This window comes from Cottoperca gobio, chromosome 4 (assembly GCF_900634415.1).
Source record: "Cottoperca gobio chromosome 4, fCotGob3.1, whole genome shotgun sequence".
In the NCBI taxonomy this organism is placed as follows: domain Eukaryota; kingdom Metazoa; phylum Chordata; class Actinopteri; order Perciformes; family Bovichtidae; genus Cottoperca; species Cottoperca gobio.
The window spans coordinates 12,267,496-12,282,713 of NC_041358.1; the positions used below are offsets into that span (position 1 = coordinate 12,267,496).

General features: G+C 40.1%; 1 protein-coding gene across 1 annotated transcript in view; it reads left to right on the forward strand.

The window, feature by feature from the left end:
- The first annotated feature begins 3,179 nt into the window (after positions 1–3,179).
- Positions 3,180–15,218, forward strand: part of col24a1 (collagen type XXIV alpha 1 chain) — an 81,471-nt gene continuing 69,432 nt past the window's right edge. The window contains 2 exon segments of the mRNA XM_029430505.1: positions 3,180–3,600; positions 13,344–13,414. Coding sequence (XP_029286365.1) covers positions 3,548–3,600; positions 13,344–13,414 — 124 coding nt within the window. The 5' untranslated portion in view covers positions 3,180–3,547.

Here is a 15,218-nt window from a genome sequence, read left to right on the forward strand (position 1 = left end):
ACTTTGGCTTCACTCTGGTCCTGCGAGGCTTAAAGTTTCCACACACCCCACATTTACAAGCTGTTACTGTACTATGAAATGTTAACCTGAAAGACAATATGCTCTTCAACCAGCACATGGTGTTTACATTCAGGACTTCCAGTGGGAAACTCCGGAGCTGAAATCACGAGTGTGCAGGTTACATGGAGCCCCTGGGAGTGGGGCCAGCAAACACCCCCGAGTCCAAATTACAGGCTCACAACATACTGCCAGCAAGTGCAAAGAATATTATGTTAAGAAGTCAAACTAGAATAGACATGTGCTCTTGGTGCATTATGTAATATTTGATCATATGGAAGGACTTGTCTGTGCCAAAATGTTGCTTTGATCTGAATCCTGCCTGGCCTTCATGTACTTCTAAAACTCTGTAGTCACTGTAGTCCATTGATTACCATGGTGATTCTGGCTGAATTACACATTTATCGGACATCTCATTGGATACATTGAAACTGGGAGAGGGGAAGACACATGTTTCAGGAGAGGGTCAGTATACACTCATCTGCGTCTGCCCTTTCCTCAAGAGAGGAAAAAGAGCGCTGATCTGATTCTGATTACAGTCACTCTTTGGGCCTATCGTTCTGGTGCTCAGTGCACAATGGACTGATTAGTACACATCTGGACTTGTGAAAAAAAGAGAAAATTCATCTTGAAAAGTTTGCTGTAAATCTGAATGCATACTTGGCTGAAGTAATGTAATGGTATAATATAGTTAAAAAAAAAGAGAAGCTTAATAGAACCTTTTCACAGCATGGGAGGCCCTAGATCAATAATTTCATCAACGGCTTTATCAATATGACAAATGTCTGGATTTCCCAAGAGTTTACCAGTCAGCAAATGGCAAACGCTCTAAGCTTCTCTAAGAAACTAATTATTTAAGTCTCTGATGGCAATGTCAGAGTTTTGCTACAAACTGATCACGTAATTCATTTGATGTTGATTCACGGTCTTGTCAGAGAACCAGCATCTCAACATTTTTGTTTCCTGGAAGTGGAAGAAAACATCTGGTTGAAGCATTTCTATCCTGAGATGCTGGCTGATGGCAAAGCCAGCGAGAGAGAGAGAGAGAGGGAGAGAGAGAGAGAGAGAGAGAGAGAGAGAGAGAGAGAGAGAGAGAGAGAGAGAGAGAGAGAGAGAGAGAGAGAGAGATGGAGATAGGGGAGAGACAGACAGACAGACAGAGAGAAAGAGAGCGAGAGAGAGAGAGAAAGAGAGAGTCAGCAGCCAGAGAGAGAGAGAGAGAGAGAGAGAGAGAGAGAGAGAGATGAGAGAGAGAGAAGAGAGAGAGCAGCAGAGAGAGAGAGAGAGAGAGAGAGAGAGAGAGAGAGAGAGAGAGAGAGAGAGAGAGAGAGAGAGAGAGAGAGAGAGAGGAGAGAGAGAGAGAGAGGGAGAGGGAGAGAGTGCATCCAGTGCAAAGTGCTTCCTCCTCTGAGATAACTGTCTTTGATGAATATGAGGAATGGATTTTGACCCACTGCTGCTGACACACATACCTCTGCAGCTGGTTTGCAGGCACCCCAAAATGAATACTCTTTATTAACCTTGCTGTTTATACTGTTTATAGTGGCTGGCACGCTCGCTTGGAGTTTCCATGTCACTTTGACCTCTCTTATATTACTCCTTGTTTGGGCATTGTGACTGTTCACTCTAACTGTCCTTTTGCTGTTTTCAGGTTAAGAAACCCTGTGTGCTCCACCTGGGATTAGAGGCAGGAACTGCTCTGTCTCCTCTTAGCGTGAGCGTCCCCCCAGTTCCCTAAACTGCAAACCATATGTACTCCCTCTCCGTCCAGGCCAAGCTGAGGAAGGCAGCAGGCGTCTAGAGGAGGATGCTGGGGTACATGGGGGAGGGCTGGCGGTCCACAGAGCTCTGTTTGTTCTAGGTTAATGGGTGAACCTTGATCGGGAAAGGTGGAAGTGAGTTAGAGCCTGTTTGTTTAGAAAAATCGATGGGAGAGATAAAGAAAAGAAGCTGTGTCATTTTCAAGGAGGAAACCCGGCAGTGATGTGGTTACAGAGGAACAAAGAAGGGTTATTTCTGACTATAATCAGTGCCAGAGCAAAAATGTTTTATGGTAAACACGGCAAGGGTTTATACACTTAATATATCTGTGTCTGTGTAAATCTTAGGACAAAACACAATACAGCAGCTGGAGTTTATGCAAAATAATAAAAACCTCAAACTACATGGCATGCCACCTTCATGTTCTCAGACCTGCTCAGGATTGTGTCCCACGGTGGTCTGTAACATAATTGCTTTATATAATTTGATATGAGTAGAAATGCAGTTAATTGGAGGATGTCATTTCAAATGTAATTATTTTCGATGATGGCAAAAGAAAAATAAAGACCAGGATGAAAGTGATTGTTTTATACACGCCCCCCCCCCCCCCCCCCCCCCCCCCCCACATGCCTCTGGCCTGCACTGTTTAGATACTGTACTGTTGCATATTTTCACACCAAACTCGACATTCTTATATGATTATTTGCATCAGTTTTGACCGTTTTAACCCTTGAGGATCATTAACCAATCAAGTAATGCTCAAAAGACTTTCTCACTTACTTGTTGTGGCTTGTCTTCATACTGCCAAGTGCTTATGAGATTCAAATGAAGTTGTACTGTGTCATACTTCAGAGAAAATTAGGTACTCCCCTGCTGAGAAAAAATGTTTCTTAGTAGTTTTGTGTGCAAAGACTGTTCATTAAATACGTTTTAAGACAAGAAAAGTGTTGTAAACTAGTCTTGATATGCCAGAACACCTGGCAGATTTGCTTGTCAGCAAACAACAAGAGGCTGCACCAGCTGATCTCTTCTACTTTTCTCTGGCATTATTTCAGTCCTGGTGTGATGTGTATGTGTCAAGCAGGTTTATGCTTATTTTTACAATTAGAACATGTTCTCCACCCTGCTGAGTGTACCGTTAATATAAATATTGTACCTGCTTTGGGCTAATACAGTCGTCAAATAAAACAAAGGGCATTAATGAACACAAGCCAAAAGTCTATCTGTGATGTCACGAGCCTGTAAGTGGTGAAATCCAACACCACCAGCTGGTAGGAGTTGTGTTGGGGTGAATACGGGTCCCCTTGCATCAGTGCAAGTCAAGGCACATAGCTGAAACCGCCGCCTGGGGGTAAAGAGGCACAGAGCTGGATCTGCTGTTGTGTTGGAGACCACTCTGAGCTCTGTCTCTCTGTATCGCACAGTCACTGCCTGACTAGCCGCTCTCCAAGCCAACTTTTTCCATGCAACTGTTGCGCGTCTCCACTTTGGATAGAGATAGCCTGATCACTGCGCGCCGCAGAGCGCAAAGGATCTGAGAAGCTCTGGTTGGAACGAGTGGGAGAGATCTCTCCTCCGGACTGCAATACGATGAGGAAATTCTGAGCTGGCAGAACTCATCAGTCCGCTTCCTTTGGCTGTTACCAAAGGCTTAGCCCATGAGCAGGTATCCTCTTGAGTGTGATTCTGTTTTCACCCAGATCTCTGCTGCCTGGACAAATGCATACAAATGCATTTAGGAGCTCAACGGACAAGGAGTGGACACGTTTCCGCGGCAGCAACGTAAGTGGGCATTTTGTTTAATAGTATGCAGAGGTTATGCTATCTATGCGCATTTGCGCCTCTGAAAACTGTTCCTAGAACATATATTCATATAAAATGGCAACTGAGGGACTTATTTCTGTTCCCTGGCGTCTATTCCTGACAGGGGCGCCTGACAAGTCCCTGCAGCTATATAAGTTTTTGCAACCAAAACGTGACTGACAATACAGTATTTTCATTCGGTCATAGAGTTTAATATTGCAATCCTTGGTCTCTATTATTATTGTTTTTAATTTTAGGATATTTTTAATTAGAACCATTTTTTCTGTTGATATTTCATTCTTACGTTCTGCACAATAATCATACAAGCTTCAGTACAACTGCACATGTGGAAAGTGTTACTGTGTGTGAACTTCCTTTTTTTTTTTTTACTCTTAGTTGATCTTGATAAATGTAGCTGACATCTTCGCAGTAGTAGGTGCACAAGTCTTGGCTTTGAACTCGCCACATGAACATGCAGCCTGGGATTCTCCTACATTATAATCTGAATACCATGTGGTCCACTGCTGAACGCCCTTCTTTATATTTATATTTTTCAGTCACACAGAGCACTGAAAATGGCTTGGAAGCAAGTGCTTATTAAGCATGTCAGTGGTAAATCCTTGTTATTCTGCATGATGAGGCATAAGCATAAGAGAAACTGTCAAGAACTCAATATCTAACAAATTAATCAAACTATGTCAAAGTGCTTAAATGGGGGAAAAGAATGTATTTAGTGCCTTTAAACCTAAACATTCCTCATGGAAGTGTTTATTATTGACATCCTGCATGCAGGTTTTGTTGTCCTGTTACATTCAGCGTGGACTGTGGAGCTACAGAAATGTGCACGCCTCCGTAGGCTCCTCAACAGGAAATGTATTCTTCCATCAGAAGTAAGTCCAAGTTGTCTGTGCTCTATTATGAATCTTCCAGATAAGATCTAAAAAGAGCTGAGCTCACAATGCATTCTGTTGTTGCAGCATTCGATGGAAAACAGTGGACCTGAAATTCTGAGAGATCCATTTTTGTTTGTGCCCTTGAGAGTGAAAATGAGAGCCTTATGGGATAACTGGGTTGACTGAGAACAAGTGTGGCCTCCCTTGAATTCACTGGGAGAGTTAGTATGTATGCATCAGTGGTTAACTGGCTCCTGAGCTCCAGACAATCAGCCACTGTTGCAAGAATTGTTGCTCCATTACCGGCGGTGGTTGGATTGTATAGCTGCAGAGACCCACAGCTACTCACGTACTGCAGGCTACACTTGACTGAGAGCATGCAGTCTCCTCAACGCTGCCTGGTAGTCCCCATAATGAGTTGATGACACATTTTTTCAGGAAGTTGAGATGAGCTGAGAGGGTCTAAACTGATGGCTGATAAAAATGTTGAATATAATCAATGAAGTCTTAATGAGGGGCTTTGTTTTTGTTTGAAATTCTTTCTAATTCTTTCTATTAGAAATAACTGCTTGAGATGTACCATCTCGTTTTGAAGGGGGTTCTTAACGACAGTAATGCAATATAAGCAGAATTACACAAAACATTTAACAACAACAACAAGACAATTAGATGATACACACACACACACACAAAAAGATAAAGTGCATGGAAAAGTATAATTCATTGACATATTATAGAAAGCTATTAATGTAAGTGATAATAGTTGATAACATGATTACACAGGTGTTATTAAGGACATTTACAACTGATCCTATAATAAGAAGACATTTTTGAACAAATGGAAAGATGATACAGATTGAATATTTGATGGTAGATTATTCCAATCAAAGGGAAATTTTAACTTAAAGGACTAGTGTACTGACACGCTAGTTAGTCTAATGTTTGGAACCAAGTTAGTCTTAGTGTCTGTGGCTGCCTTGAATACACTTTCCTTTCTTTAATATGATGACACACAATGACATTTAGTTTGATTGATTCATCTACTGTGCTGTGTGTCGCTTCTTGACTTTAATGATAGGTGCGTTCAGCGTGTTGCTAAGGCGTTGGATAAATAGTTCCTGTTTTTATTTTGAACATCAGAGTAAACTGATGAGGGTACCCTATTAATAATGAGGCATAACACTTACTAAAAGGATGCAAATATCAATATACAAACTCTTCTTATTTGTACAAGTCTACTCTGAAGATACATCGGACAATGTTTTGCATGTAACTCTTGTTGTCATTGCATAAAGTAGAGACAGTGTAGCTCTCCATGGGGCTATCATCAGACTTTCTGTAATTACCTTTAATATGGCCACACATCTTTTGTTTGGTTTTCCTTGTATTTTAAGCCAAAGTGTCTGTCATTTTTGGCGGTCATGAACAGTCATAAGCTCAGTTGAATCCTTTGCGGGTGGCATAGCATGAATCTTAAAAGAGCAATTCACCCACATTGATTTAAAAAAAGAAATACAATGTCTCAATTATTGTTATCCAACTCTGCCGCTAAGACGTACTATGCCACCAACCCATTATAAGGGAGGAGAGTAAATGTTGTTTGTAAGATGTGAAAAAGGTATTAACTTTCACAGACATTTGAAAAACTCTACAGCAAAGTGTCTTGCAAGAAGGAATGTCCACATTACTCAGGATAATCTAGAGACCTAGCAGTACACATTTATTTTAGGAACTACTTTTTGCCTATAGTGAGGCCGGTTGATAGGCAAGGCACTGCTGAAGTGGAAAAATATGCAGTTTTTTCTTTTAGTCATTATTTGTGTGAACTAACCCTTTAGTGGTCACAGCTGTAAAACTGACTAAAACTTAAAGAAACTTGTGCTGATGTTTTCAGTATTCTCACCAGTAAGCTTGTAAGCAAAGATAATGCATGTTGGAAACACAGCATGCCCACCTTCTTGCTGCTGTATACTCACCTTCTCCACACCGGGAATTTTGGCCTGTCTGTGTGAGTGAGTGTATTTAACCCTCCTCACATCTGCAGGTTCCCCCTCAACAGAAAAAAGGGCAAACTATTAAAGGCCAGTGGAAGTTTACTCACAGCCCTTTGTCTGCTCACTGTCTTGTGGACTAAGTCAATCTTTACTCTGGTCTGCAGTGACCTCTTGACTCCAGTCACCCATCTGAGTGAGCACAAACATGCACCACGCTCGGCTCTTTGTCAATTAAGAAGCATCCGCACATGACATACCATTTGAACAACAAAGGGCCTCCTCTTGCTTTATATTGAGATTTATGAGTTTTTTTAGGAGGTGCTTGGGGAAGTTTGCAAATGTATCAGATCGGCCTTCAAGCCTTGGTCAGAAAGACGACATCAAGTGGGAAATTGAAACATGGAAACTTGTTGACGTGCACATTTTCACTCAGGGTTGTTTATGACATGAGAAGAAGACAAGTTCACCTAGTGCTTCCATAATGAAGTAGTTATGATTAGTACGCAGGTGCTAAAGCTGAAACAAGGCCAGTAGGAAGTTGGCTGTGGATCAGTTACTTGCTCATGTCCAGGAATGTGTTGGTCGAGCTTGAGAAGCGATGCATGCAGGAACAGAACACCTGATTAGCAAGAAAATCAGATGTTTCCATTGAGAGAAATATCCGCAAGGTATAGCATGTGAAAAACGTGTGTGCGTGTGTGTGTGTGTGTGTGTGTGTGTGTGTGTGTGTGTGTGTGTGTAATGCTGGGTCTTAAAAGGGGAGATCTTCTAATGATGCATATAATTTTTCTGATTTATTTCTCTCACAGTTTGATGTCTTTGCACTTCTATAATGAGCCTCATTACAGCTCCTGAGAGCACTGCGTCAGTCTATGTGTCAGAGTTATTGCCTTCCCTCTGTTTTGAATTCCACTTCATTTAGAAACTTGGGTAAAACTGAGCCACATTTTGCCATAACAGTGGAGGTTTGGCAAATGCTCCAAGGTCAAGCTCAGTAAAACAACATTTTCTGAACAATGACTCTATATGGAGTACTTGTAAAGAGTACTACATCTACTTTTGTTGTATTCTGAAGGGGGAAACAATCTTTTCAAAGTCAACAGAAGGGATGACATGTGATAGGTCAGTCAAGGTGACTCCCATCGGGTTTGTGCAGATGGTCCAACATTACCTTACTTTTACCCCCAATACCGATGAACAACACTTTTACCAATAGCCTTTTCTTTTTGTTTATCCCTTCCAGAAGTTAAACATTTCAGAGTTGTATGAATAGATTAACAGCTTTGCATGCTTTGTTGATACTAATAGACTTGGTAAGTGGCCCTGCCAAATTAGACATGTAAACAGTGTAATGTGAATGTCACTGCTCACAAAGTCACCCCTTGACAGACATCAATGATGAAAGTGAGGAAAGTGTTCCCCTTTCCTTATGAGGACTGTCAACATAACTTAAGTGACATTGCTTTACTTGCCAAGCCAGATTGAGCACTTTACCTCTCCATTTGCCTCTCAGCCTTTTTCCTCAGTTGAATGAGCCATTGTTAGGCATCCCAACTAATTTTGGGTAGAGAAAGGCAATATCTGTTACGGCTGGAATGATTCATTGCAGAGGGGAGTTTTAAGTTGTGATTATTTATAGTCTTGACATGACACCCACTCCCCCACATAGTGGTATTTCCCTTAGTCAACAGAGCAGTGTTTGGGGAGCTTTGTCTTGCTTTCGGCAGTCTTTTCCATTAACTGCAAAGGCTGGAAAGTGCGTCACTGTCACTTAGACAGGGATTTACCATGAGATTTAATAAAGAGACGATGAAACTGGTGGCTCTGCATGTAGCCTATGTCTGTCGCTTGCTTCCTATGTGCATATAATGAAATAAAAAGCTTAAACACATCACGCAAAGTTCACCTTTTGACGCTGAGACAGAAGGATGGTAAATGGTGGGGTTAAGGTACTTATGTCACAATAGATGTGCTGAAGCGATGACCTGAGACCTGTATAGTGGCAGAGTCTCAGGGATGCCTAAAATAGCCCTAAACAGAGAGAGAGAAAAAACTTGTCTGAATCAGCATCAGATGGCCCCACTTGGCACTCCAAAAGGGAATGTTAAGTGTTATATTTAGTTTTTTTCTTCTTTTTCTTGGTCTACTTTTAAACCCTGCCAACTTTTAAGCAGAACCAGCTACTCATTGGCTTCATAAATGTCAGTTTTATCCCCTTTAACAGATGAATGATTGTAATCATATATTCCCCTCCTCGTTTTCTCTGTTGCTTTTTCCTGCTTTGCCCATATGTCTGTGTTACCAGTAGTGGAATGTCGCACCACTTTCTCGATGGGGAACAGGTGACAGGCACAGCTCATTGGGTACTCACACTCAAACTTTTTCTTTTCTGTTTTCTCTTGTTGACCTTTGCTATCCATCGCTGTCTTTCTCTCTTTCTCTCACTTTTTTCTCTGTCTGCTTCTGTTTCTCTTCATTTTGCTCAAGTCTGCAGTGTTGCATTGCTCTGGGAAAACAAACATAGCTGCTTGTCTGTGGCTTTCCACAACAGGGCCACACAAACACTGGGAGGCTCTTTGCTGGGTTAATCTGGTCCTCAAAGGCTATGAAGGAGAGATGTTTGTGAGACAGATACCATCCATTGTAGCCATTATTCTCACATAACAATCCCTGGAGGTTTAAGGTGCGAAAGCAGCCTGTGATTGATAACACTCTTACATAATTGCATATTTAAATAGCAGGACTACTGTCTCCTCCTGTTTTTTGTACTACCACCACACTGTGTTGAAAGTATTAATGCTAGTTGTCAGAAACCACTCTAAGTTGTGTCACCAGCTGTTACTATGTACGGGGCTGTCGATGTGATTGATTTGGTTTGAATGTACAGAGTATGCTTTGAAGCTGTACACGATGAATGCTCTGTAAAGTATTTTGTGGGCTATAGTTGTAGGAGAAAAGAGACGACAGGTCGGGGACTGGGAGTACTTCTTAATGCACAAATTTTAAAAACCTGATTCAGTTTGTATGAATAAATTATTAGTATTGTTATTTTTCAGATAAGGTTTGGTGGTTAGATAGATTAGGTAGTTTGTGATTTAACATGAGCAAGAAAAACTCTCTCGTGCTCACCTGTAGTATGCGCAATAAAGCATTCTAAACTAACCATATTATTTTAGTTAGTAAATAACCCTTATCAGTATGATAGTCACGTTGACCAAAGTGCTGCAAAGTTCTATCCAATACTGTGTACATTTTATTACATACCTCCAATAATACATCTTTAGAAATTTGAGTAATTATGTGTACTAAAGGCTGTGTATTGGCAAGAATCTGATGATGTAATACATATCATGATACAGGGGTTACGATTAAATATATTGTGATATATTGTGATACTGTAAGAAAGGTGATATATTGCAATTTTTTAAATCTAATTTTAGGAAAACGTATAAAACACATATAACATCTAAGTTAAAAAAAAGTTGACTTTTTTTAGGCAATCAGAACAGAGGGATCCACATTTGCATTTATCACAGTCACTGTAACGTCCAGCACCATAGCACTTCTTTTTGTGCAATCTGACCCACTGTCTGCCACACATCTTTGCATGTAAACTATTCTAGCCCTTCTAGCTATATGGTGGGCAGTGCCCCCTAGAGGTGGGGTCAGTGAGGGTCAAAGGACTGATTTTCCAGGAATCTAATATAAAATAGGGTCACAATATGCAGTATGAGAAACTCATCCTAAAAAAATACATTTTCTAAAGTTAGTACAATTTAAATCAAACATTAGCTTCTTTTAATTGTAAGAGTTAGTTTCACAATCAAGATTTGTTTAGCATGATGGCATTAGCAGTATATGAAGACTAGGTTTGCACATTGCTGTACATTCAAATATGTTGCAGTTAGATCACTGTTAAAATGTACATGGCATTTGTGGCTTTTCAGAATATATAAGCAGATCATTATTTTCTTTTTATTTAATAAAAATAAGCCTGATTGACAACCTCTTTGAAGGGCTGTGGGACTGAATATTGATGAGACAACATGCTTTAAAAAAAGTAAAAATCATGTCAAAAGTCAGGCGTGGCACTTCTTTCTCTAAATCATAGCTGGGGCTTTTCCCCTTTAGTGGTCATGATTGAATGAACAGCATTACAATAGCTAATAACCAAATGTGCCTTTGAAACTATATCCATCATTGTCTGGAAACAATAAAACATGACACAAAAATGCTCCCTGCATGACTTTTCACTTTATTTCCAGACATCAAAATGTCAGAAAGCCTTTGTAAACAGAGAGGAGTTAGGTTGCTTTTTGAGGGGCTCCCAGACTTCTTCGTTTTTAAATTTTTTAAATTTCCATTTTTCAATATGTGACGTCAACCCAATTTACTTGGGCTAACAGTAACGATTACTTTCATTAACAATTCATCTAGTCAATTCTCAATTGACTAACTGATTAATCAACGAAGTGTAGAATCAGTCAATAGGCCTACATGCTTTACAACATGAACTATATTTTTAAGTAATTATAAGTTATGCATTTATGGTAATACATTCACAACTTAAGTAATTACGTTATAAATGTAGCTTCACATGCAAATGATCCCCCCCTGACATGTTTGTGTAGGCCACTGCTCAAGCCTTGCCGCGCCCCCCCTGCAATAGCCCTGGCGCCAACCACTTTGGTAACCACTGGGTTACAGCATGCTTGTGTCTAATTAACAGGTGTTCATTAAAATCGCTTAAACCAGGACAGTTAAAACTGTTCTAAATCACTGCGCAGGGTCCAGCGAACTAGTAACTGTTAACTGTATAAAAACGGGTGAGGCGGAGGAAACGCCCTTCATTTGTTGGGACACGCTGGAAAGAAATCTTACCGCAGTGTCAGTCAACCTAATTATACCATTCTCTTTATAAATACATACATAAGACCAATAATGTTTAAAAAAGTATTGTAGTTAGCTTCAGTCTTATTTCAAGTCTTTAGGCGACCCATTAGAGCTGGAAGTGTCTAGAACTATGTTTAAAAGGCTTGAGAAGAAGGTGAGGAATTGCTGTACACATTGACCATCCAACCTTGTTTGTAACGCTAACGTAACGTTGAAGTTACACACTTCTGTCAAAGTGAGCTGTCTCCTGTGTGTGTTGTAAAAAGCAAAATAAACATTTAACAACGTGACTTTGATACAACATTGATACTGACTTTTTAGTTTTTCCTGCATTTCAACAAGGGACGTTAAGCTAGCTAACGGTAATGTACCCCAACTCACTAGCCTTACCGTTTGATTATACCGTTATTACCGTTGTATGGACGACTGTTAACGTTCATTTACCGCCCGTTAGTGCTGGCTAGTTGAGGCCTTTTCTTTGTGTCATTTCATATTCAGTGTTATCATAATGTGTGAATGTTCCCAACTATTCACATTCTGTGAGAAGAGGTACATCATATTTGTTCATATGTGGTGATAGGTTTAACTACAGACCTTTTTGGTGTTGGACATTTTGGCAAACACAGGTGCAGCTAGGTAATAATGTTAAAAAAAGACTGCTTTCCATTAGCTTTAGGTATTTCAGTTCCAGGGCCCTTGTATTGTGTGTAAGCTGGTCCAATGGCATGATTTAGCTTACTGACACACCTAAATTGATGTATAGTCATCATTAATGTTTTTGATTGCACCTGTACATTTCCTACCATAACGTGTCAAAATGACCACTGTGAGAAGAGTGAATTCCTACTTATAGCCCATGCATATATCCTCAGTTCATATATTCAGTGGCCATTACTATACTTTGCCTTATAGCCTACTTGTGCTTGCTGTTCATGGAAATATTTCCAACATTCTCTGTCTCAAGTAATTATCCATGTATCATCACCTCATTGCCCTATTGCAAAGAGATCCAGCAGCGCCAAGATCGAAGAAAAATGGCTGTGATGGTACGCCACACTTGTTCTAGTGGCACGATGTAATTCTAAATGGTAACATGTCACTCTTGGTCCAGTGTCAAGTGGTTTGCCATCAGGCAATCTCAGCATCACTCAAGAGATCTTTGCCTTCTACTCTAAACTGCTGATTTTAGGGCGAGGATAAGAGGATAACAGGATAAGGCAAAAACTTCCAATAGTTAATGACTGAATTAAAAAACAAACAAGTTATAGTCATTGGTGTTTTTGTCCACCACAGCTCACTAGTGAGGGTTAAGATTCAATTTATTATTTGACTTGAGTGTTTGTTTATCTGTGTTCCGTTGCTACGCTCTGTCTCAGTGTGCTCTGTATAATCAGTATGGAGTAGTACACTAACATCTCTCCTTTGGCAGAGTTTCACATGCAGTGAAAACCACATGGCGTGCATTTTTATGATTAACAGCAATTCCTCATAAATAATATTTCCTCAAACTAAATCACAAGGATTATAATTGGATGATAAAAGGGTGCCACCATTGTTAGGTGGTTAGCAGTGTTGCCTCAAAGCAAGAGAGAACAGGTATGAGTTTCCAGTCCTAGTCCTGTAGGTGTACAGTTATCATGTTTCTCTCTTCCTCGTATTTACTTTGTTTTCATTCTGGACTTCTGGTTTTCATTCCAGGCTTGGTCATACAAGTTAATGTGTGTGTTTATATCTGTATTTTACTTGTGATGGACTGGCAACCTGTTCGTTAAAGGAATAAGTCGACATATGCATGTATGAGAGCAAGGTCTTTCAAAGGAAGTGTTCTTTATTAGCTCGACATAATTACTGATTGAATTGTCTGCCTACTTTTCTATGCTTCAATAAATTGCTGTTAAAACTAGCTAATCTGGTATTAATTTATGTTTATGTGTCCCTCTAGGTGGAACTTTATCCTGCTCCTGTCAGTATGCTCAGCAGTAATCTCTGGAGAAGAAGACTACCTAGCTCAAGGTAAACAACAAAACCATAATGCATTTAAACATTAGCATTAAAATGATCACTAGTACTCTTTCTATAAAAAAAACCCCAATCTATTTTTTTGTTTTTGTGAATAGTGTAGTACTCTCTCTGACATCTGATCATTCAGCCATATCTACAGTCAGTTTTTGGCGCTTTATCCATCTCCGGCCTCATGCTATCTTACATAACACACTTCCTAGTGAGTTCCATGTAGTGAGGTATATGGGTTTAAAATCTTGGGAGAAGAGAACACTGAGTATCTGATTCATACTCTGTATCGGCAGACAACCTGAGTTAAGGTTTTGGAAGCGGTTTTGAGACAGAAATAGTACGATTGGTGCATCCCCTCATAGTGCAATACCTTTTTGGGATTACCCATTTTGCATTGCAAAATCTAAAGTACTTGAAGACAACAACTCAAACAACTTTTATTGCTTTCTATTCTGTACTGGAGCAAGTCTATATAGGGACAGTGGCTTTAAACAAGACCTCATCTTTCTTTGCGCTTCCTCTCATTTTTAACCTTCTTCCTTGACATGTCTGCTCTTGCTCTCCAGGCCACAGCATGCATGTACTGTAGAAGCAGCCTAAATAGCCTCTCAACTTTCGTTGCTTCTCCGCTTGCCCATTATTTTTGCTCTCATCTCTGTTCAATCAGAGAAGGCATATGTCACATGCAAGCATAATGTGAAGTACATGCTAAGAAGAGCACTCTGGGAAAGTACACCGATCAGTCAGACAAAGAGGAAGAGGAAATCTCAGGTAAAAGCTCAGCATGTATTAGCAACTGGTCAAATGCTAAGAATAAGGTGATATCCATCAGTTTAACAAACAAACAAAGCAACAAGGATGAGAGGAATTGAAGGTGAGAAGGGCAGAAGTTGATTATAGGTAGCAGAGTATTTCTTTCACCAGATCAGAGTCAGTACAGTAGAGACAGTTTCTTTTTAGCCTTTGGACAGTATTACTGTGGATGTGTCATCCTTGAAGGAACTTTCCTTCTCTCAGCAATAAAGAATAATGTCAAAATAATATAAAGAAAACTCTGCTATGTTTTGAGTCAGTGGGTTGCACACTGAGGTTATATTGTTTTTTGAGTGGCATATCACTGGGTCACTGCCAGAATAACCACAAAGTTTAGTCACACTTAACTTAAAGTTGACCTCACAATGAATCTTCACATATTTGATCACATCTGCACATGTATGGCCACTGTCTACTTCTCCTTAATCGGAGGAATCAAACTGCCTTCTTGCATTGTCTTCTCCCCACACATCTATAGTTGATAAGCCCACTCTGAGCAGGATCAATCCATCATAACAAGGCGAGGAGGAATGCACACAAAGTACTAGAGCAGCTTGTCTTCACATATGTGACAGGTTAATTGGAATCTGGGCTGACTTTACCTGCGGCTAAGAATGTCAAGGACATCTCAGTGCATGCTTAGATCAGCTGCAGATAGATAGTCTCCCTACCTGGGCTGCATGACTATAAATCCTGCTAAATAACATCAAAGACGATGACCCGTATGTCTTATCTCTGTTTATCACACTGTTTCTCTGTTTCCTCCAAAGCATTGAAACAGAAAAATAATGCTTCCGTTTAACTGCGTTCAGTGTGTAACCCATATATGACAGAAACAACACCAGTGGACACATAAGTACTGCTTCCCCTACTTGCTGTATTTATTTGATATAATATACTATACTATATTACTACACTATGCCCTTGCTGCAAAATGCATTTCTGTGACATTTTGAGAATTTGAATCTCTTTAAAGTTGTATCAAAACTTG